Source organism: Tympanuchus pallidicinctus, unplaced genomic scaffold (genome assembly GCF_026119805.1).
Source record: "Tympanuchus pallidicinctus isolate F22 unplaced genomic scaffold, pur_lepc_1.0 scaffold2, whole genome shotgun sequence".
Lineage (NCBI taxonomy): Eukaryota > Metazoa > Chordata > Aves > Galliformes > Phasianidae > Tympanuchus > Tympanuchus pallidicinctus.
Window position 1 is genome coordinate 8,476,525 of NW_026294721.1, and position 21,582 is coordinate 8,498,106.

General features: G+C 36.6%; 1 protein-coding gene across 4 annotated transcripts in view; it reads left to right on the forward strand.

The window, feature by feature from the left end:
- Positions 1–20,767, forward strand: part of HTT (huntingtin) — a 78,824-nt gene extending 58,057 nt beyond the window's left edge. For 3 of the 4 annotated variants that reach the window (XM_052681797.1, XM_052681798.1, XM_052681799.1), the window contains 20 exons: positions 1,020–1,233; positions 1,443–1,588; positions 2,113–2,290; positions 2,565–2,660; positions 3,526–3,713; positions 4,867–4,993; positions 5,422–5,522; positions 6,207–6,361; positions 6,731–6,870; positions 7,027–7,109; positions 7,902–8,032; positions 8,227–8,356; positions 9,100–9,255; positions 10,642–10,832; positions 11,635–11,749; positions 11,974–12,187; positions 12,345–12,450; positions 14,496–14,658; positions 15,284–15,444; positions 16,194–20,767. In XM_052681797.1, coding sequence (XP_052537757.1) covers positions 1,020–1,233; positions 1,443–1,588; positions 2,113–2,290; positions 2,565–2,660; positions 3,526–3,713; positions 4,867–4,993; positions 5,422–5,522; positions 6,207–6,361; positions 6,731–6,870; positions 7,027–7,109; positions 7,902–8,032; positions 8,227–8,356; positions 9,100–9,255; positions 10,642–10,832; positions 11,635–11,749; positions 11,974–12,187; positions 12,345–12,450; positions 14,496–14,658; positions 15,284–15,444; positions 16,194–16,407 — 3,009 coding nt within the window. In that variant the 3' untranslated portion in view covers positions 16,408–20,767. Of the gene's footprint in view, positions 1–1,019; positions 1,234–1,442; positions 1,589–2,112; positions 2,291–2,564; positions 2,661–3,525; positions 3,714–4,866; positions 4,994–5,421; positions 5,523–6,206; positions 6,362–6,730; positions 6,871–7,026; positions 7,110–7,901; positions 8,033–8,226; positions 8,357–9,099; positions 9,256–10,641; positions 10,833–11,634; positions 11,750–11,973; positions 12,188–12,344; positions 12,451–14,495; positions 14,659–15,283; positions 15,445–16,193 lie in introns of those variants that run through there. The other variant, XM_052681800.1, reaches the window with a different exon arrangement.
- Positions 20,768–21,582: the final 815 nt, after the last annotated feature.

Here is a 21,582-nt window from a genome sequence, read left to right on the forward strand (position 1 = left end):
TGCGTTTATTAAGAGCATAATTTGCTCAAATTCTCTGCAGTACATTTATTGTTGGCATGCTGAAATGATAATGGGAAACTAAAGATATTTTATACTTTCTCATTTTGAGGAGAAGTGAGTAGTATTCAAATACAAATCCTGTGGAGTCACAATGCCTTTGACTTTTTAGAATTTAAGATTCAATTTACTAGAGGTACTTTTGGAGAAGGCAGAATTTAAATTTAAGCGAAGTTGAGCTTATAGTTTTATTTTCAAACTTATTTTTTTCTACTGTTTTTTTCTTTAAGAGGATAAAAATTCCTGTGATGTTTGTGAAATGGGTCATGATGGTGGTGGTAGTTTTTCTTTCGTTTTTCGGAGAGTGACTTGTCTGAGCATGCACACCAAATAACTGGTAGAGCTTGTACTTTTCAACCCTCTGCTAACAAATATTTCTAAAATTTTAATATTTTGGGCTGAATTGCTGTTTGTTTTCATTGATATGTCTTTGGAAAGTTTCAGCAAAAGTGTTTTTAAATAACTTCTGAGCATAAGGTTAGGGAAAAAGAAAAAAGGGAAATGCATTAAGTTTTCAGGCAGGATACACAGAGCTATTTTATTTGAGTAACAGGGATGTAACTTATCTGGGAAGTATACAGCAGAAGTTTCCTTGTTTTCCCCACTGAGAAATTTGCACTTATTTATGATGAAATCTTTTTAAGAATCAGTTTATCAACAAATAAATCTTACTTGTTGAAGATTCTTTGTATACATTTCAGCAGCTTTATTCATATTCTGTTCTGAAAAATTGTACTGGCCATATTGATTTTTCCTTCCAGACCAGGATATTGATGTTCAGAATTTAAACTGAAGACAAATGTGATCTCAGTTATGGTGTTGTTACACCATAGTAGAATGGAGGTCTTGTGAATTAATAAACTGTTAATTTACCATTATATTAATTGGGAGAGCAGTTCTGTCAAATGCTTGCTTTTCTTTAAAAGCAGTTTATTTACTTTGTACTTACTGTTTAATTTCAGGAATTCAACCTGAGCTTGTTAGCACCTTGTTTAAGCCTTGGCATGCATGAAATCTCACGAGACCAGAAGAGTAGCCTTTTTGAAGCAGCTCGGAGGGTAACACTGGATCATGTGTCTGCCACTGTACTAAACCTTCCTGCCAGCCACCAGGTTTTCCAGCCACTTTTGCCAGCTGAGCCATCAGCCTACTGGAAAAAACTAAACGATATCTTTGGTAATAGAAATAATGGTCTCTTTAAGTTTATTCTCTCCTCTACAAAGGTAGTTTCCAGGTGGCCTGTCAATGCATGAACTTACTATTTAAAAAAAAAAAAAAAAAAGTCAAGATGTTTGGCTTAAAAATGCCTATGAAATAATTCTAAAAAAACATTTATTGACAGAAAAAACTCAAACTTGTAGATTCCATCCTGTCTTGTCTTGTAGGTGATGAGATGATGTATCAGTCTGCGATGACGCTTTGTCGTGCACTCGCTCAGTACTTGCTGTTACTCTCCAAACTACCAACCACTCTCCGTGTTCCTCCTGACAAAGAGGATGACATCCTGAAATTTGTCGTGATGTCAATAGAGGTAAGAAACTAAAGCGTAAATAAAGATGTGGTGAAATACTGGGAGGGAACCAACTTTGACTTAAATTGATCACCATGGAATGAATTTTGATCCAGGCTACTTGTCTTAATGCAGAAGTTTATTCAGTGTTTCTTCTACTTGATCTGTGCCAGAAAATCAGGTGGGCTTATTGGGCGAGGGTAGCTTTTTACAAAAAGAAATTGGCTGAAGGATGCAATGATCTTGACGTTTTGGAAAAATGCCCTGCACTGTTTCTGGGACATTGGATATACAAGGGTTTGTTTGTTTAATTTTTGTTTTGCTTTCTTTTTTTTCCCTCTGTATAATGCTCTTCATTTTCTTGTTATTTTTCTGTTTTCTCAAGAAACAAAATAATTTTTTCTGTACAGCTTACTTATTAAAAATATATATATTGTGTATTGCTGGAAACAAACAAAAACACCAAAAACCAACAAAAACCTTCAACTATCAAGTGATATGCTTTGAGAATCTTGTTCTAATAGCAATTGTTTATTTTTTCATAGGTGTTATCATGGCATCTAATACATGACCGACTTCCAATAAGTATAGATCTGCAAGCTGCTCTGGATTGCTGCTGTCTGACTTTACAGCAGCCTGGCCTCTGGAATTTGCTGGCTTCTGCAGTTAATGTGACATATGCTTGCTCCTTAATTAATTGCATTAAGTTTATCATAGAAGCAGGTGAGTCCCATTTGAACAGCTATGAAACAAAAATTCTTAATAGTTCCACTGATTCAATGCTAGATGTTTGCAGTATATCCTGTGAGTCCTCTCCAGTCACTTCTGTGATGCTTTATTTTGAGTGTTTTAATTTAACAATTAAAACTTTGTGTTTATTTTTGATCTCAGCAAGTGCCTTGGAAATGTAAATTTTTAACTGCTGTAAAAAAAAAAAAGAAAAGGTGTATGATATTAAAAAGATACTACCATTATATATATTTTTCTCTAAATTCAGTTGCAGTTGAACCTGGAAATCAACTTCTTAGTCCAGAAAGAAAGAAGAATGTTTCAAAAGGCTTAAATGAGAATGAAGTTGATTCAAACATGCACAGTAAGTAAACATTGAATTCCACGTTTGTTTTAGATTTTCACAAAAGAAAAATTTCAGTTACTGATTTTTTTTTTTTTTTTAAACAAGATTTCATCTGAAAGCTTCTATTTGATAAAGGCTTATCAGATATAGATTGACAGTTTTCATACATGTATTTTTTACTTGAAAGCTTGAAACGTTAATGGAGACTTTTCTTTGGGCAGTTTTGTCAGCTGTGCAGCATTGTGCAGACTGAGCTTTTTAAAATGCTGTAGGATTTTTAAATTTCCCGTGAGGGTAGAATCTGAAAATTAACATATCTTTAAAAACAAATAGCAGATTCATTTTCTGTCTTTCTGCTCCAATGGGAGTACAGTACTGGGTGAAAGTCAAGTCCTCTAGAATGGTCAGCATTGTCTTCTATATCCAGCTGTGGTTGTTTAGTGTAAGATTTCATTTCCATGTAGAGAATGGACCTGTTTATCAGATCTAGCTCAGAGCCAGCTATGAAAGTGCTTTCTTATGAGATAAGTGAGTTTCATCACTTTACATTTTAAGAAAAGCTCTGTTCAATGTGACTTGCTCTTGCTGGGGTTAGGAAACTTGCATATTTTCTGCTTTTCTTGCATGTTTTTCTGGCAGATCTCAGCTATTGATATTCTCTAGCACTGAGACTGGCAAGCAATACAAAGAATTGCAGGGGAGGTGGTGGTAGTATTTTTTTTAACTAGCTAACTGCTATAGAACATATTTGTCTGTCCTTAGCGTGGTTTTGTACTGCTTAGCATATATTTTAATTAAGCTTTTATACTTCTTTTTATATGAATTTAACTGGTGTGTTTTGAAATAGATTCATAAAAATAAATCTCTTTTTCTCCCCCAAAAGAAGTGAAACACATTACTGCAGCTTGTGAAATGATAGCTGAGATGGTGGAATGTTTGCAGACTGCTCTGGCTTTGGGTCATCATAGAAACAGCAGTATCCCAGCATTTCTTACTCCTGTTCTCAAGAATATCATCATCAGTTTAGCAAGGCTGCCTCTAGTGAACAGTTACACAAGAGTGCCTCCCTTGGTATGTTCATTATGTTTAATTTTCAGGCTCTAAAAGCTTCTGGAGAACTTTCTGCATAAATAAACCAGACGGCATCTTAACTTACATATTATTAGGACTCGAGCAGTATCTGGTTTGATCACTCAGTTTAGGTTTTGAAACTCTAAATAGTAAAACATTGTGAAGATATGAAACAAAGTTATGAAGTAAGAATTCTAACTAGAAAAGGATGTAATTTGCTCGTTACATTCTTGGATGAATGTCCAGGCAGTAATTGAAAGAAAATTAGGCAAGGATTTGGGATTTTTTATAGGGTTTAATATTTCCTTCTGTTCTGCAAAATTGTTTGACCTGGAAAGAGTGCAAAATATACATGGATGTCTTTGACATTGATTCACAAGTTCATTTGATGGCATGCTAAGTAAGTACCACAATGGTGCAAGGATGCTGAGGTGGTCCCAGTGTCTAAACTAAAGTCAGGTCACCTAAAGTCAGGTGTTCAGTGGTGGTACCATGGCATCCCATGCAGGCATTTTAGATTGTATTTCAGTCTCTCCTTTTTGGCAGACATGATGTGGATTTAATAACACTTCATGATTACCTCAAAAGTATTGTTAATGTTGTGAAATGATTTCAAGTTGATATATTAAAAAACAATCATCTGAAATGTATCTAAGTTCTTATGAGGTAAAGCAGAAGTGGATTTCCTGATCCCTATGTAGAGTTTCTCAGCACTGTGTTTATGAGGAGATGGCAAAAGATACTAATTTCATAAATGAGGACTTCTTTGGCCACTCTCAGATGCATCTTTATGCTTCTTTAGCCATCTGTTATTTGTTATCCCTGTATTACTGTACTCAATCCAGGTGTTACCTGGTACTTAGCATAACTTAAGTTTTAAACTGAAATATGTGACAGCAACATTTTCTTTAATGCTTTAGCTCAGAAGGTAGGATTAAATAATTAATTCATAGTGAGAAATATGCAGAGAGAAAGTGCAAAATGTGCTACTTGCATTAGCTATGTAATCTTTCTGTATGTTTTTTTATTTTGAGAATTATTTTACTGATTTGTGTCTCATTGCATTTGAATCGTGTTATATGCAAGTATTATTGTCATGTTAGTGCTGTTACTGTTTTGGAACAGTAATAATCTTTCTTACTTTGCTTTTCAGGTCTGGAAATTAGGCTGGTCGCCAAAGCCTGCAGGTGACTTTGGCACAGTTTTTCCTGAAATCCCAGTAGAATTTCTTCAAGAAAAAGAAATCTTTAAAGAGTTCATCTATCGCATTAACACACTAGGTATGTACAAAATTAAAATTGAATGCAGTTGGCTCTTACTGAGCATTTTGCCTGTGCTGTGAAGTTAGCAGATGACTGAGTTTGGTGCTACATTAGTCCTCAAAGAAAGTCCAGCTTTTGGATGCTTTTCTATTTTGAAAACCTGATAGATGCCATACTTTTTAACACTGGACAGTCAAAATATCTATATGTATGGTAAAAATAGGAAAGAAAAAAATAAAAAGAACCTGATATGAAGATGATATTGTTCAGAGCCCTTCCAATTTTTTATTTTCTAAAATAGAACAGTTTATAATTAATTTGTAATGATTACAGAAATTCTCAGTTGAAGAGGAAGTGGTATGAAATAGCACATAGTTTCCACAGGTTTAATGTTTCATGTTTTGTTTTGTATTAAGACACAAATGGCTTTTGCTGTGTTTTCTTAGGATGGATCAGCCGTACCCAGTTTGAAGAGACTTGGGCTACTTTACTTGGTGTACTTGTAACTCAGCCTATTGTAATGGACCAAGAAGAGAACCAACAAGAGGTAATGTTGCTCGCTGAATGTTTTTTAAATTAGATTTTAAGTGGAACTAAGGAAAGCTGTTTCTGTTAATAAGTCTGTCAAACAGAAAAGTAGTGACCAAAATGGAGAGACTGCTTCTGGTTTTAGTTCCTTGTCTGCATGTCCTTGTGAGTTTAGGCCTATCTATCAGTGGTGCTAAATACTGAATCTGTAGCATTGTGGTTTGAAAGCAGCATTAGAGTACTGACTGTATCTAGTTAAAGATACCCAGAAAAACGCTGCTGAAAAATCAGTGATCAGCTTGAGTTGTTTTCCTAAAAGTGTTGTGAATGAAATTAGCTAATGTGGAAACTTCAGAAGCTATCCAACTCAGATTTGATCTCATTTGATGCTTTGTTTCAACAGGAAACTAATGGATTGGTTCAAACAAGAAAAATACACAATTTGAACACTCTGAAATGGACACCTTGAGGTTTTAATGCTGTTAGGATAAGAGTGTCCATGTAGAATTTCAGTGATGGAAGGATGCCTCTCCATCTAGTTGCTGTGCATTGCATGCATCGCGCCTGTCAGTGTCAGCTAGATAGCTAGATATCTGGCTAGGAAGAAGTCTAGTAGCCAGGCTTGTTAATGGTAATTTATATTCAGGGTTTTCAGGACTGTTTTTTTTTTTCCGATTCAAATTACAGTAAGTTCATTTTACAGGAAGATACAGAGAGGACCCAAATTAATGTTCTTGCAGTACAAGCCATAACTTCCTTGGTGCTGAGTGCAATGACAATACCTGTTGCAGGCAATCCAGCAGTCAGTTGTTTGGAACAGCAGCCTCGCAACAAAGCTTTAAAAGCTCTGGACACAAGGTATTTTTTTTCCACTTACTTTGAAGTGTGTGAATTTATATTTGTGAGTAATATGTAGTTACATTTAGCTTAATCTAGCTATAGCAAAAATGCACAGACTGTATTTTTTTTAATGTGTGTATAAAGGTGGATCTGTTTGCACAGAAGTCGCATAAACTTGCTGAGTAAAAAGACAGTATCTGGAAGAAGACAATGAATGTAAAATCTAGTAAACAGTGTGCAGAATGCATCTCTAAACATTTCTCAGTTTTAGCATCCCTTAAAATGCCAGTAAGCGTAGACGCGCAACATTGTAGAGTAAACTAGTCAGACTTGCACAAAATTGTTAAAGGGAAAATCTGCTTTAATCAATTTCTGTTGTGTTTTCAGGTTTGGGAGGAAGCTAAGTGTTATCAGGGGAATTGTCGAACAAGAAATCCAAGCAATGGTATCTAAGAGAGATAATATTGCTACTCATCACTTATATCAAGCTTGGGACCCTGTTCCATCACTTTCTCCTGTTAGTACAGGTAGGTGCCTTTGTTGGAGTGAGGGAGTGAGTAAACTTCTCTTCGATTTAAAAAGTAGAAATGATACTGTTAGGAATTTGAAACCCAGTTTGCAAGTAAATAAGCCATTTTTAGATATATATATACATTTTAAAATTGCCTTCTGTTTTGCTTTAGGTGCTCTTATCAGCCATGAAAAACTCTTATTGCAAATCAATACTGAACGAGAAATAGGAGATATGGATTATAAACTGGGGCAGGTTTGTTAAAACTTAACTTTGAACTTGACTTTTATTACATTTTCTTCTAATTCTTGAAAATCCAGATGAGAAATGTTGCTTAACATCAAGTTTAAATGAAGGCCTCTGACATTAAGAGTAGATAATCATTGCATGATTCCTCTCAGCCAGTTAATCCACCTCTCAGAAGTTTTGCTTTTGTGTGTGTGCTCGGCCTTTGAGCCAGCTATGGAATTATTCTACTCTTCAGCCCTATGTGTTAAAAAGCCCATGTGGTATTAGGCTTAACTTCAGCTTTTGGATTTTAATTTGCTATTGCAAGCATACAGCTGTTCTTAGGAAAAGAGAAATTACTGGACAACTGTGCAGTGTTGTTTTAACTTTAAATGCATAGAGATTTTCTTAAATTTTATAAAGAAAACCTGAAGAACATAGAGGCTTTCTTTATAGATAGCCTGAGTGAAAGTAATTAACATTGCATTCTGTTCTCGTTTCAGAAGAAAGGTTAAATTGCAATTAGTTTGAGTTGCAGTCATTACTGTTCTTAATTATTTTCTTGCTCAGTAGGAATTGCGAAACATTCACTTTGCTTCAGATTTAGGATCTAATGTATTAACTTTGAATGATGTGTGCACTTCGTACCAAGTTCAACTAAAACACTGAAAAACGTTTAAAAAAATTGTGATGTGCAGTTCATGTGGATGATGTTTGAAGCTATGTTCACGTGCTGTAATTTAAATGAAAAATATACTGGACTTCTGGACTGAGGACATTGATGAATTCCCTTTTTTTTTTTTTAAATCTTGCTGTAAGGTCTCTATACATTCCATATGGCTAGGAAATAATATCACTCCATTGAGAGAAGAAGAGTGGGGTGAGGATGAGGAAGATGAGAATGATGTACCTGTTCCTTCCTCACCACCAACCTCTCCTATTAACACCAGGTATGTTGTTTCTCCTTTAACTTATCCAATAACCTTTTATATAATCAAAATTCAGAGTTGAGTAAAACAGCTTTTTTAATTGGACACTGGATGCAAATAAGATAAAAATGTAAGTTCTAAAACCTTTTTTAACCTGAGCTTTTTGACAGAACTTAAGAACAGCCATTTTAACCTTTGCTTATCGTGCTTTGCAGGAAGCATCGGGCTGGTGTAGATATACATTCTTGTTCTCAGTTCTTACTTGAACTGTATAGTCAGTGGATATTGCCATCAAACCCTAACAAGAGAACGCCAGTCATATTGATTAGTGAAGTTGTGCGATCAGTAAGTCTAAAATATTGTTCTGAATTGTTGAGTGTATGTTAACAAATCTTTGGAGTTAAGCATCATTTGTAAAGGATCTTTTAATATGTAAGAAATGCTGACTTTTAAAAAAAAAAAAAAGGTTTTTTCTTGGCATTGATATTACATGGTTAGTGTGGAAATATAACTTGTGCAATTATAACGTTACAACATTTGAAACAATGTAAGCACCTGAATTTGAGTATTTTGCTACTGCATTACAGACATTCTAATGTCATGTGGCAGTCCTTTTAAAATTGATTGTTTACAATAAACATATTTCAGGGTTCTGCTTATTCTTTCTTCCTAAAAAAAAAGTCAAAAAACAGTGTATTGAAGGACTAAAGTGACAAAGTATACAAGCAAGACTAAAGAATGTGTTTTGATAGGCATTATGTGCTGATAAGGAGGCCTAGATTAAACTGTCTTTGCAGATTATCTATTGTGTAGTTTGAGGAGTTCTAACACACTGTAAGTGGCAGCATTCATTCATTTTACAGAATTACTTACTGTAGTGGATTTGATTTTGTAAACTTTGTGGGGAAAAAAAGGATCATTTTGAGGTAATTTTTTACTGGGATGGATGGTAGAATTCTGCACCAGTTAATAGTTGTTTTTCCAAACATCTGGTCAATTAAAGGATATTTGCTAACAATTAAAGGAGATGCCTCTTCTAAGGGACTACTAAAGGGCTTTTTGTGTGTTCAATTTTAATTTGTGCGTAGCTCCTGGCAGTGTCGGACTTATTTACAGAAAGAAATCAGTTTGAGATGATGTATACAACGTTGACAGAATTGCGAAAGGTGCATCCATCAGAAGATGAGATTCTTATACAATATTTGATACCAGCTACTTGTAAGGCTGCAGCTGTTCTTGGGATGGTAAGAAATTCTCATGGAAACTTATTTCAAGTTGATGAGTGTAGGTGTACTAGTCCTTATCTTCCACTGCAAAATCTGCCAGTTGTTGATCTTTCTTGTTTTGAGATACAAAGACACTTGACTTGATAGTCCTGTATCTCTTTTCTTTCCTTTGCTCTTTTTATTTTTTTTTTTACTTCTGTTGTGTCATTCCATATTTGGGGAATGGACAATTAGCAATGCAAATTAATGTTGCTCTCTTTAACTATGTATGCCAGAGAAGAATAGTATCTTTCGATGGACATTTCAGAGAGTACTACTTCTGAAAAAAAATATCATACTTTTTGAGCTAACGCTTCTATAAACTCCGTATGAAACTAACATAAAACTGTATTGATAATAGTGATAACAAATGTTTTGAAACGTTTTGGGACAGTAGTTTGAGTAGCTACTGCTGCAGCACCTGTACTGGGGAGTGCTGTGTGTGGAAATGATGCCAGACATACTAAAGGAGTTGCAGAGATCATCTTGTTCTGACTGCGCTGCAATTACCCACTCAGTGAGTTAATGACACTTTCTCACAAGTGAACAGCTGCATATCTCTGTAAGTGGGAGAAAATAAAAGGTTAATTCCAGTCGAGGGCTGCATGCTGTCCCATGCTCTGTCATGTTCAAAACTTGCTTAAAAAGAGCAACTAAGATCACATGTTTTAAAACTGGCCTGTATCTTAGATGCTTCACAAATACCAAAATAAAGTAAAATAAATAATTTCTACTAAATACTTAGAATACATTGCAAGAAAAATAACATTTCACTGTTCAAATCTAGCAGTACAGGATGGTTTTTAGGTATTCTAGTAGGCTGTTGTATTTTGGTGAAGTATACTATACTAGCTAAATGTAGGAGTGTTGGACAGAAAGATGTGCAGAACTAGGTGCCGTTGGTTTTGGGGAAAAAAAATGAGTGGAAGCACCCTACTATTATTTGAGTAGATGGCAGAGTATTTGTTTGTACACAGGCTGTTACACTTATCAGCTTTTAAAACAGTTTAGGAGCTTGATGATTCTTGAAGTCCCTTCCAACACAAGCTATTCTATAATTCTGACAGTTTCCAGCCCAAGATCTATAAGCAGTGAATCCCTAATAGCATGTATAACTATGCACACTTTGTTGGTTATAAATTATGGGATAGCATGTATTATTCGTAGCAGATTATTTTGATAGCATAAATTCAGTCAGTTAATCTGCAAATCATCTCTTATCTGATGTATTACCCTGTGACATTGATTCAAAGTACTATTTTAAGCCAGTCTCTGTTTTGCTAATCTTTAATTTTTCCAGGTATTTCCAAACGGCAAGATTTATCAGTTTTTATTTGTAATAAGTACTTCTTTTGAACGTTTTAGGATAAAGCTGTGGCTGAACCAGTAAGTCGACTGCTGGAATCTACCTTAAGAAGCACTCATATGCCCAGTCGAATCGGGGCTCTGCATGGAATTCTTTATATCCTTGAGTGTGACCTCCTCGATGAGACAGCAAAGCAACTCATTCCAATCATCTGCGAGTATTTACTCTCCAATTTGAGAGCAGTAGCACAGTAAGACTTTTCTCTCCTCCCACCATCTTCTTAGTATAAGTGAGAGGTTTTGTTTAAGTGAAAGAATACATGTGTAAGTAAACTAGCTTACTTTAGTCTGACTTTTAAAAACTAACCAAAAAAAAAAGTTTATTAAGATTTTTAGACTTGCTTTATTGGAACTAGGAAAAGCTAGGAATAGCTTTTCTTGCAGTGCCACTCTTTCTGCGTCTGACTGGATCTGTTGCGTACTGATGTGCTGCATGCTCCTTTATGGTTTGCCAAGTTCACTCCTTTTTAGAGCAGGTTATTGTTTCAGACAGCTCAAGTTCTTGTCATTTTCTTTGAAACTTTACAAATGAAAATTAGCCAGCTTAAGATTTTATTTATAGAACTTTTTTAGTTACTTGAGAGTGAAGTGAGAAAGCTGTTTTCTCAGACTCTTGTGTCTGGTAAATTGTGCTCCCTAAACCTTCTGTTACTTTTCTGTCAAAGTCATACTTCTTGACTGACCTTTGCAGGATCAGTAATGGAATAAATTTCATCTAAACAAGTGAAGCACTGATAGTTTGAAATTATATTGCTGAAAAAATATTTGGGAATGTTGCACTGACTTTCCATGAAAACTATTGCTCCTGATAGTATGTGACAAGTTTGTGCAAATCAAATCACTTGGAGATGCATTGTGCAGTTTACAGTTTAAAAACGGCATAAATTTGATGTGGAAAAAATACCTGCTATTTCTAGGGCTTGTTTGTATTGTCTCAATTCCTGACCTCGGTAACTTATGTAAGTAACTACTAGTGTTTTTTCTTACTTACAGTTGTGTGACTGTCCATAACCAACAGCATATCTTAGTAATGTGTGCAGCTGCATTCTATTTGATAGAGAACTATCCACTTGATGTAGGACCTGAATTCTCTGCAGGAATTATACAGGTATGTTGTAATTCCCACAATCACAGCTAATTATGTAACTTGGGATCACCCACCATATGATATCTTTAACTCTTGACTTAATTTTTGTGACGGAAGTTTTATTTTCATCAGGCTTCCTTTAAACAGCAGTCCTACATGCAGTTCCTCACAGAAGAGTTGTAAAAGCACACTGCTAGAAGGTGACCTCAAAAAAACAAGCAGATGGCTTTTTTTCTGTATTTCAGATGTGCGGAGTCATGGTGTCTGGAAGTGATGAGTCAACACCATCCATTATTTACCACTGTGTCCTGAGGGGATTAGAACGACTCCTCCTTTCAGAGCAGCTTTCCAGGCTGGATAGTGAATCTCTGGTTAAACTGAGCGTCGACAGAGTGAATGTGCAGAGCCCCCACAGAGCCATGGCAGCTCTTGGGCTAATGCTGACTTGCATGTACACAGGTATCTTACGTTTTTTAAATACCTTTTGATGTGCTGAAAGACTAGCTTACTAACAGTGCTAATTTTAATTTTTTTTTTCAATTGTTCTTGCTAGCAAGGATAAAAAGGTCTTATTCTGGCATTTGCAGTAAATTTGTAACAAATTATTTTGGTTTAGGAAAGGAAAAAGTCAGCCCCAGTCGTTCCACAGATGCAAATCCTGCAGCCCCCGACAGTGAATCTGTGATCGTGGCTATGGAACGAGTATCTGTTCTTTTTGATAGGTGAGAGGATGAAACCTGGTAAAATGTGTCATGGGGCACCGATGGGGAAATGATTCTTTGGCACTGTCTCCTCACTTCTCTGACAGTTCTAATATTTAATTAATGTTATTTCTCTGCTTACTGTTGCTTAAAATTGATACTTGTATACACAGTAACACTGATGGAATTGCTGAACACAGCTCAAATGTACAGGAATGTAAATGGAAAACAGACATGTCCTAACTGATCCTCAGTGTTGCACAAACTGCTATTCTTTATAAATGTATTTCCAGCTTCCTTCAGGTCAAACTCTTAAGTGCTTTTCAGGATGTCTTCTGTGTAATCAAGGATATAAATCCTAGTTTACAGGAAATAATCTTTGAAACCATCCTTAAGAGTTTAAAACCTCTTTTCCCCTTCCCCCACCCGCATGTTGCTCTTTCCAAGGCTGTTAAGTAACTGCAGTGGAAGGGTACAAAACATTTCTGTATTCACATGGAACTCATTTAATGGAAGTATTTCATAACCCCTGTTCTGATCTGACAATCTCAAGCTGTGTTAAGTGAGCATAGCATGTTAGATTTTGCATAGTAGCTTGTGGCATAATGGCTGGCTTTTTTTTGTGCGGGTTCAGTGGTTTTTCCATAAAACTGGATGAGGGTTTCATTTCTGCACTCAGTGAGAACAGAGCAGTGCTGGAAAAAATCACTCCTAAGAGTTAGTAAAACAAACAAGAATACTAGAAGCAGAAAATTTCTTACGATTATTCCCTACAACAGTTACTGACTTGATCTTAGCACATTGACAGATGCAACATTTATTAGGAAGATGTTCCAATCAGTCTTCATTAAATAAGATAGTCTGTAAATTGAAGATTTCTCCCTCTTTACAGTGCTTTTCTCGGTTATATATTAGTCATTCTGGTGTTGATTGAAAAATATGCAAAGATATTATGAATGAAAATCATGGCCTCAAACGCCTCCAGGGATGGGGCATCCACAGCTTCTCTGGACAGCCTGTTCCAGTGCCTTACCACCCTCTGAGTACAGGATTTCTTCCTATTATCTAAATGTCCCATCTTTTAATTTAAAACCATTTCTCCTTGTCCTGTCACTATCAGTAAAAAGTAAGTCTCTCTCCTGTTTATAAGCACCCTTTGAGTACTGGAAATCCGCAGTGAGGTCTCCCCAGAGCCTCCTCTTCTCCTAATTGAACAAGCACGCTTCCCTCAACCTTTCTGCATAGGAGAGGTGCTCCAGCCTTTGAACCTGCTCCAACCATGTTCTTTTTGTGCTGTTGGCCCCAGGCTTGGATGCAGTACTGCAGATGGGGCCTCACAAGAGCAGAGAGGCACAATCCCCTCCCTCACCTTGCACACCTCTTTTGATGCAGCTCAGGATACAATTGACCTTCCTGGCTGCAAGCACACTCTCACGTCTATCTGTTCATCAGAACCCCAAAGTCCTTTGCAGTGCTGGTCTCAATTTGTTCTTCTCCTGGTCTACACAGACCTTGTGCTGGACGCTGGTGAACCTCATTAGGTTCTTGTGGGTCCACTTTGCAAGCTTGTCTCCGGATGGCAACTCTTCCTTCTGTTATGTCAGCTTCCCTCAGCTTAGTGTCGTCTGCAAACTTAATGAGGGTGTGCTCAGTCCCACTTTACAGGTCACTGATAAAGATGTTGAAGAGAATGATCTTTTTTCTGATAATTAGTAGTAGTGATCTCCCTACCTTTTTTTTAATTCTCATTTAACTTCTTCAGCAATTGTATTGTGAAATCTTGTTTCTAAACCAGTACTTAAAAAATGTTGGCTACTTGAGAAAGGAAGTGGAAAAAAAGTTGGGGAGGGGCAGGTGAGGGAATAATTTCTATAGAATTTATTATAGCTTTGTTAGATTTCTTAGGCTAGACTGTTAGTGTAAGATGAGGTGAAGTCTTGATTCTTGTTTAAGACTTGCCTGTCTAAAGATGAAAATAGAGTATTCTTCCTATTGCGATTAATTTGAAAACAACAAGATGATCACTGGAGTTAAATAATAAAATGTTATTTTTCTATTCTTTTTAGGATCAGGAAGGGATTTCCTTTTGAAGCTAGAGTAGTGGCCCGAATCCTTCCACAGTTCCTTGATGACTTTTTTCCTCCACAAGATGTAATGAATAAAGTTATCGGAGAATTTCTCTCCAATCAGCAGCCTTATCCACAATTTATGGCAACAGTAGTTTATAAGGTAATGTATGTCTATCTTTTTCCTTACGTATTTCAGACAACTGTTAAGTAAGTGACAGCTCTTCAGTCTTCAGTGCTTGAATACAAGGGGCAAATATAATTTTCACTAGATCTAAAAAGCTATTCAGCAGTGTTTGAGGTGTACTGCTGTGAACGTTGTGTTCTGGGGGGAATGGAGGATCTAGAATCACCTTGATAAAGGAAAAATAATGAGAAAATTAATAGCAGGGATTCTGCTGCTCAGATTCTTCTGGTCTTGAGGAGGCACTCCAGGTCATATTGTTCTATGAAACCAGCCAAGCTTCTGGCAGACATAGTTGGGCTTCTTGTTATCCTGTGTTTCATCACCTACGTATTGGACTCATGCATTGCTTAAGAGTGCATGTATGCACCTCCCTTTATGTATTAAAAACAGAGATGCAATGCAGGTCTTGCTTTTTGTGTACTCACTTCAATTTGCCACAGGTGTCTTGAGTCCAGTCTGCAGAATCACTTAGTCAGGGTTGTCTCCAACAATTCTGTGAATCTCAGAGCTTTGTAGATGAGGTAAACCTTTAAAAGAGAAACTAAACTCCTTCCCATGTCTGTATGTCTTGTCTTTATTCCTACCTGAAATATTTTTGCAGGTATTCCAGACACTGCATACCACTGGACAGTCCTCAATGGTCCGTGACTGGGTGATGCTGTCTCTCTCTAATTTCACACAGAGAACACCTGTGGCAATGGCAGTGTGGAGTCTTTCCTGTTTTTTTGTCAGTGCTTCCACCAGTCAATGGATTTCAGCAATGTATCCTAAACAGACTGAATGTGTGTCACTTCTGGGTAAATGTGATTCTGTAAAGGACACTGATAGTTTAGGAGAGCTTAATACACAATTTAGTACACACACAAAAGAAACCTTAACGAACTTTTATTCTATCTGTACTGTGTTTGATATTGTCCTTTTGGTACCTCAGGTTTCAGGAAGAAAGAACTTCTAAACAAATTTTTGAGAATACAGTTACCTAAAACTATTTTTAAAATTCCTGTTCCTTGTGACTGTTGAGGTTGATTTGGAAATTCATTACATTAAGAGGCTTTAAAAAAGCTTCATTGGATATCTTTGCAGTCACTTCTAAATTCTTTGTCTTGTATTCCTCCTACAAAATAAAATATTAAATAAAAAAAAAAAAAAAAAAAAAAAAAAAGCTGCCTTTCATGACTGGGCAGGAAATTAACAAATGTCATCATGTCTGAAATCTAATGATTCCTCATGACAGCACTGCTCCCTGGCTGTGGGCAGTTCAGACTAATTGCACCATTTCCTCCATTAGGTAAAAACTGCTGCTAGGTTAGAGTAAGTTTCTGGAAATAAAAAATTGTGATAAGCTACTGAAGAAATAGGATTCCTGTAGTAGCAGTTCAGTGAATACATGAAAGTGTTTTTCACGTTGTTAGTGAGCTCAAATATACACCACTTCATTGGAGAGCAGTGTTTAAAGTAGTAAACCAAATATACTCAAATTCTGTCATTTATGACCTTAACTTGTATCTCAGTCTTCCACATATTATCAGCAGAATGGGAAAACTGGAGCAAGTGGATGTTAACATCTTCTGTTTGGTGGCCATGGACTTTTACCGACATCAGATTGATGAAGAATTAGATCGGAGGGCTTTTCAGTCAGTGTTTGAGGTGGTAGCATCTCCAGGAACCCCATATCATCGCCTCCTAACTTGTTTGCAAAATGTCCACAAGGTCACAGCATGCTGAATGTCCTGATGCATAATGAAATTGCATGACTAGCGTTGGAATCTGATACAAACTGTAGGAAATGTGAGATCGAGGAAGTATCTGCGGTTGCATTTGTGATAAACTTGGACCTGCCACTTATTTTCTTCCAGAATGCATGGAGAAGTGTTTTACAGCACTGAAATCACCTGAAAAATCTAGCGTAGTTTTTTTTGTTCTTGACACGAGGCACCTGTGGGTGGAGTTGTCCACGTTCTACAAGTGATGTTTGGGACTAACCTGAGACAGATTTACTAACTGTAAACTATGAGCAAGTGCTACATGCAAGGTAACTGGTGTTGCTCTTCTTCCTAACGTTCAGCTGAAGCCACAGTGTTGCAGCTGGTAAGAAACCGACAGAAACGCTCTCTTATTGCAAGCTGCATTCATTAGAAAACTTCCTAGTTTTTTATGTACATGTATGTACTGTTGTGTAGTACAAAACAGAGATTGCTGAATTGAATTGTCTCTCCCAAACGAGGACAACAGAAGGTGGCTTTCATGAGTTACACTTCCAGCATGTAATTCCTCTCCAGACTTTCTTACATCCTGTGGTGCACGTGTTGGTGGTATTGGAGATGTGGTGCACATACGTAACCACGCTTATTTTTTTCTGTTTTTTTCCTCTCAGGATTCAAAATTTGAGTACAGTATATCAGTAAAAGAAATTTTAACTTAAATATTTCTATTTCTATATCATGTACAGTATGTAAAATTGTAAGATGTGTGATGCATGAGCTGTGCTGTAATTTGAGGTGAACAGAAGCCACGCTACTGAATGTCTTGACATCTGTATTGTCCTCATTTTTCCTTGTGCTCAAATTTATGTTCTTTTTGAAACTCCATCTTAATGTACAGATTACATCTTGTTTTGCATCTCACTTTTTCTTAAAGCGCTTTAAAACTGGAATATGTTGATTTAATGTGTCTTGAGTGACTGTATTAAGGAGGCATTCTTGTGGTCCACTTGTAGCTTTTGAATTCCTTTATTTTGAGATGTTATGGTAAAAGAGAGGACTAGTTGTTTTGGATCAGCTTTTTGTATACTTAAGAAATGGCTCTTATCCGTTACACAGCATTTAAGAGACAATAGTGCAAGCTCCCCAGTAGTCAGTAACCATTTCACCTTTCCTAACTGAGACATGGGGTCAACTGGATTCAAACCGCTTCTCGCTTTGAACAAATTTATATTAGCAGCTGAGAATCAGAAGGCTGCTGTGGTCTACTTTGGGACTGGTAAAGTGTGAGATTACACAACTGCTTTTATTACCTGCCATACACAATGCTTTAGACACACAATTTTATAGCACTACACAAGGCAGATTTAGCTTTTACTTACCACCCAAAAAACCCCATTGATTTGTGAGTTGCATGGGGAGAGCATAGCATTCATCCTCAGTTATATTTGTTCTCATTTTTTAATTATAGGAAAATGATAGCTGGGTTTTCAGTCACGTCCTATATTTAACCTCTCTTCAACTCCTTATCACACCTTTTGGTGACACTTGGAAAAATGAGATAGTGTTGTCAGGAGGAGCATGTACTTGTATGTATTTCTGTATATAATGTATATGTGGAAATTATACACGTGACAACATTTAATGTATACAGATATGTATATTTGTATTTATTAAACCCATGTATTTAAACTAATTCCAATCTAGACCAAAAATTGTTACTCCTGCCCATAAATTGATTTAAAAGGAATTGTCCACTGCTGTCACTTTCTCTTGAAAAGGCAGAACTGATAATATGGGCAGTAGAAACAACTGTAGACATTGCTGTATTTAGCTCTCTACAGATCTTACTATCTAGAGCAATTATTTCTGCCCTTAGTTGGGTTACTCTTATTTCTTGGGCCACAGCACTGTGGTGATTTTTAAAAGAAGCTGAATAGGAGTTCAGAAAATGATTTAATAGATGCTGTTTGAAAGTTTTGAGTTGCATCGAAATTATCTTAATTCTGACAAGAGAATAATTCAGGGCAGTGAGATATAATGCCCTGTGCATTCGTTAAGGGTAGTATAGATCCCTCTTCCCTTTTGTAACCACCAAGAATCGTTTTGTACTGTAAACCCACACACCAGTCAGTTTTTGTATGATATATAGTTTAAGTGAAGATATTTTTGTAAGCTATTTTCCAAATTTTAAAATAGATTTTAATATATTTTTTAAGCATCAGGTTAGTCATATTCTCACCAACAGTATATGTTGTGTTACAAACTGTTAAATTCTTCGTCATTTTAAGCTCCTCATGATTAACATGGTTGGTTACTTTACCTTGGGAAAACAGGAGCTAGTCCCTTTATGAAACTTTCCGAACCGACCGATTTGGGACTTGCCATAGAATCTTTCCAACCACTGAAAGGAGTGTATTGAACCAAGCAGTCAGCATGGCTGGATGAGAAGCACCTGATGTGACAAAGCCCCTTTCTCTCAAATGACCTTTAAGCAAATACTTCCATTACTCAGTTTTGGGCAAGCTTTAGAGCAGATGCAGTCAGTTTTACACTCGTGGATTCACTGCTAGTAATTACTCCATCTGCTTGGACTTCTCTTGGAGATTTGTCATAGTATTTATATACCTCCTGAAACACGTTTCTGGAACTTCTAAAGAACAGCAGCTCCTTTTAGAAGTTCTCAGTGACCTGTAGGGAATAAGGGCCCTCCTAGTGTGGAAACAGGCACACAAGTAGTGCTTCAAATCTAACATGTCACCTGCAGCACACTTTGCTGTCCTCTTCCTGTACTTGCTTTCTCCATTCTCCCTTCTTTTGGGGTGAAATTGTACTTGAAGTCACTCCTTTCTGCTTGTAGTGACAAGAATCAAGATGTCTGTGATGGGGACTGCAACAACAGAACAAAACAGCAGAACAGTGGTCACCAAGAAATCCTGATACTGTATTTAAAGAAAAAAAAATGCAAAACATTTAAAATAATTTCTTATTGAAAGCATTCAGAGTATTTTGTATTCAGAGTATTTTCTTTTCTACTTATGCATTTTGCCAGTTGAAATTGTGAGTGTATTTAAATCTTCTCTTGAGCTCAGATGTCATTTCTTCCCCAAATTAAGTGATTGAGCAGTACTCCTGCTTTGGTAGGAATGCCTTCTCAGTACCAGGAAGTTTTGTTTCTTAAAAAATAGAGCATTCCTTAAGCATTAAGTAATGATAGGACAGATTTAGATAAATGAAGTGGGGAATGAGTGGAAGCTTTTGGATTAAAAGACATTTGTTCATACTTGATAGATTTACCTTAAGAGCGTTCTGTCTTACCGTTCTCCTTTACAAATGGCTGTTAACTTCATAAAGCAGATAAGGAGGTCGTGTCAAAAGCACTGCAGAGACAGTTCTCCAAGGGCAGCAGACGTATTTTTTTGTCTTACACGTTGGTGGAGCTGTCATACCTAAGCATTTACGCTTCCTAAATAAAAGAAATTTTTAGATTATAATGAGCAATAAATATAGCAATAAGCAGTCTAATTAAATTTGGTCATTCAGAATCTTACCCAGTGGTTGGAAGGGATGAGGTGGGAGTAAAAGGTGTTGGTTCAAGCACATTCATTGCATAAAACAGACTTTTTCCATGTACAGTCCCAAGTAAAATTTGCACTAATGATAGAAATAACTATGTGACAATGGTAAGTTCTTTGCTCTTTTATTTTTAAAAAAATTCTGGTTACAGGGGTGCAGATGATAAAAGTTATAAAGGAGCAAAGTACTTTGGTACTTTAATTTAGATAGTTTCCTTATTTTAAAGTTTAAAAAAAAAACACAAAAAACAAACCAACAAAAAAAAAAAGCAAGCTGCTGTAAGAACCAGAGTAAGCAATGTAGCAAAATTACTGGGAAGTTCAATATGCTACTCTTATATTGAGATTTCAGGTGAACTCTTTGTGCATGCTACTTTGAAGCATCCATTGAAGGATCTTGAGAATCCCACAGTCATGGCCAGGAGTGCTTCTGTAGTATGCCAGGTTTTAGTTGCGTTCCTGTTGACTGGGTATGAATGCTGCAGAGCATTTGTGAAGCATGCGCTGCTTTCTGTCACGTGCATTTGTGTGAGCTTATCATTCCCACCAGTCTGTGTACACATACCATCAAGTTGGGTCAACCTGACGAAGGACAAGGCCAAGGCATGTGATGTACAGCACCCTGTGCTGCTGTTTTATAGAGCTTGAGGGCAGTGATGAGCGAAAGCTTGGAGCCCCAACCCAAAGAACAATTGTACTCAAAATAAAAGGAAAGCATATAATTTTAGATGTCTGTTTAAGTTTAAAGAAATGCTGAAAATACTGCAATTTGAAACTAAAAGAGAAAATAAAATACAACTATTGCTGTAAGACATTTTTCTCTGTTTATTTAAGAAAAAAAAACAAACACAAAAAACCCAACCTTGTTGCATTCTCACTATGTTTTTCCCCAGTGTCTTCTTTTCAGCAGCTATCAAATATGGAGTGTTTTAACATTATGCAAGAATACTCGAACTACCTGCAGTTGTAGGTATGCTTCAGAATTGCAGTGCTGTTTGCAATAAAAAAGTATTACAACTGAGCTTTATATAGTCACCCTTACCAAAACCTTGAGATCAGAAAAAGCAAAATTGAAGCATACAGCTGTATTCTTTGGATGAGGATGTTTTTATCTGCAGCAGTCCTATGGGGGAGATTATGTTACGCTGGAGAAAAAATGGTTTAACTTGCCTAAGCTTGATTCCCCAGCTGTTAGGCTTTCCATTGGGCCTGCATCTTAAAAGATGTTTCTGGGTGGTCCTGCTGCCGAGCACTGGAGGATCTCTTGCTGAACTTGACTGAGACATCTTGTTTTGATTAACTTTGCAGCTCTTGGCTGTTCTTTGGAAATTCTGGAATAAGCTTTAAAGCAGTAGCTTAATGTACCAAGCACGTGCTGGTTTCATTCTTGGTCAAATAACTTTTTCGCACGTTTTTCCTTGTCAGCGTTGCTAGCTGGTAGGAACAGCTGCTCCTGTCACCATTTGTTTTAGTTGAATGATAGTCTTCAGCTTTTGTTCTTCACTTGGAGAAGAGCAGCAGTTTAAGTTTTGAAAAGAGAGAAGGTGGTTTAATGTACGCAGGAAAATGAAGCACTGCACTTCTAAGAGTGGAATTCTTCAGTTCTCTCTAACAATTTTCTCCGC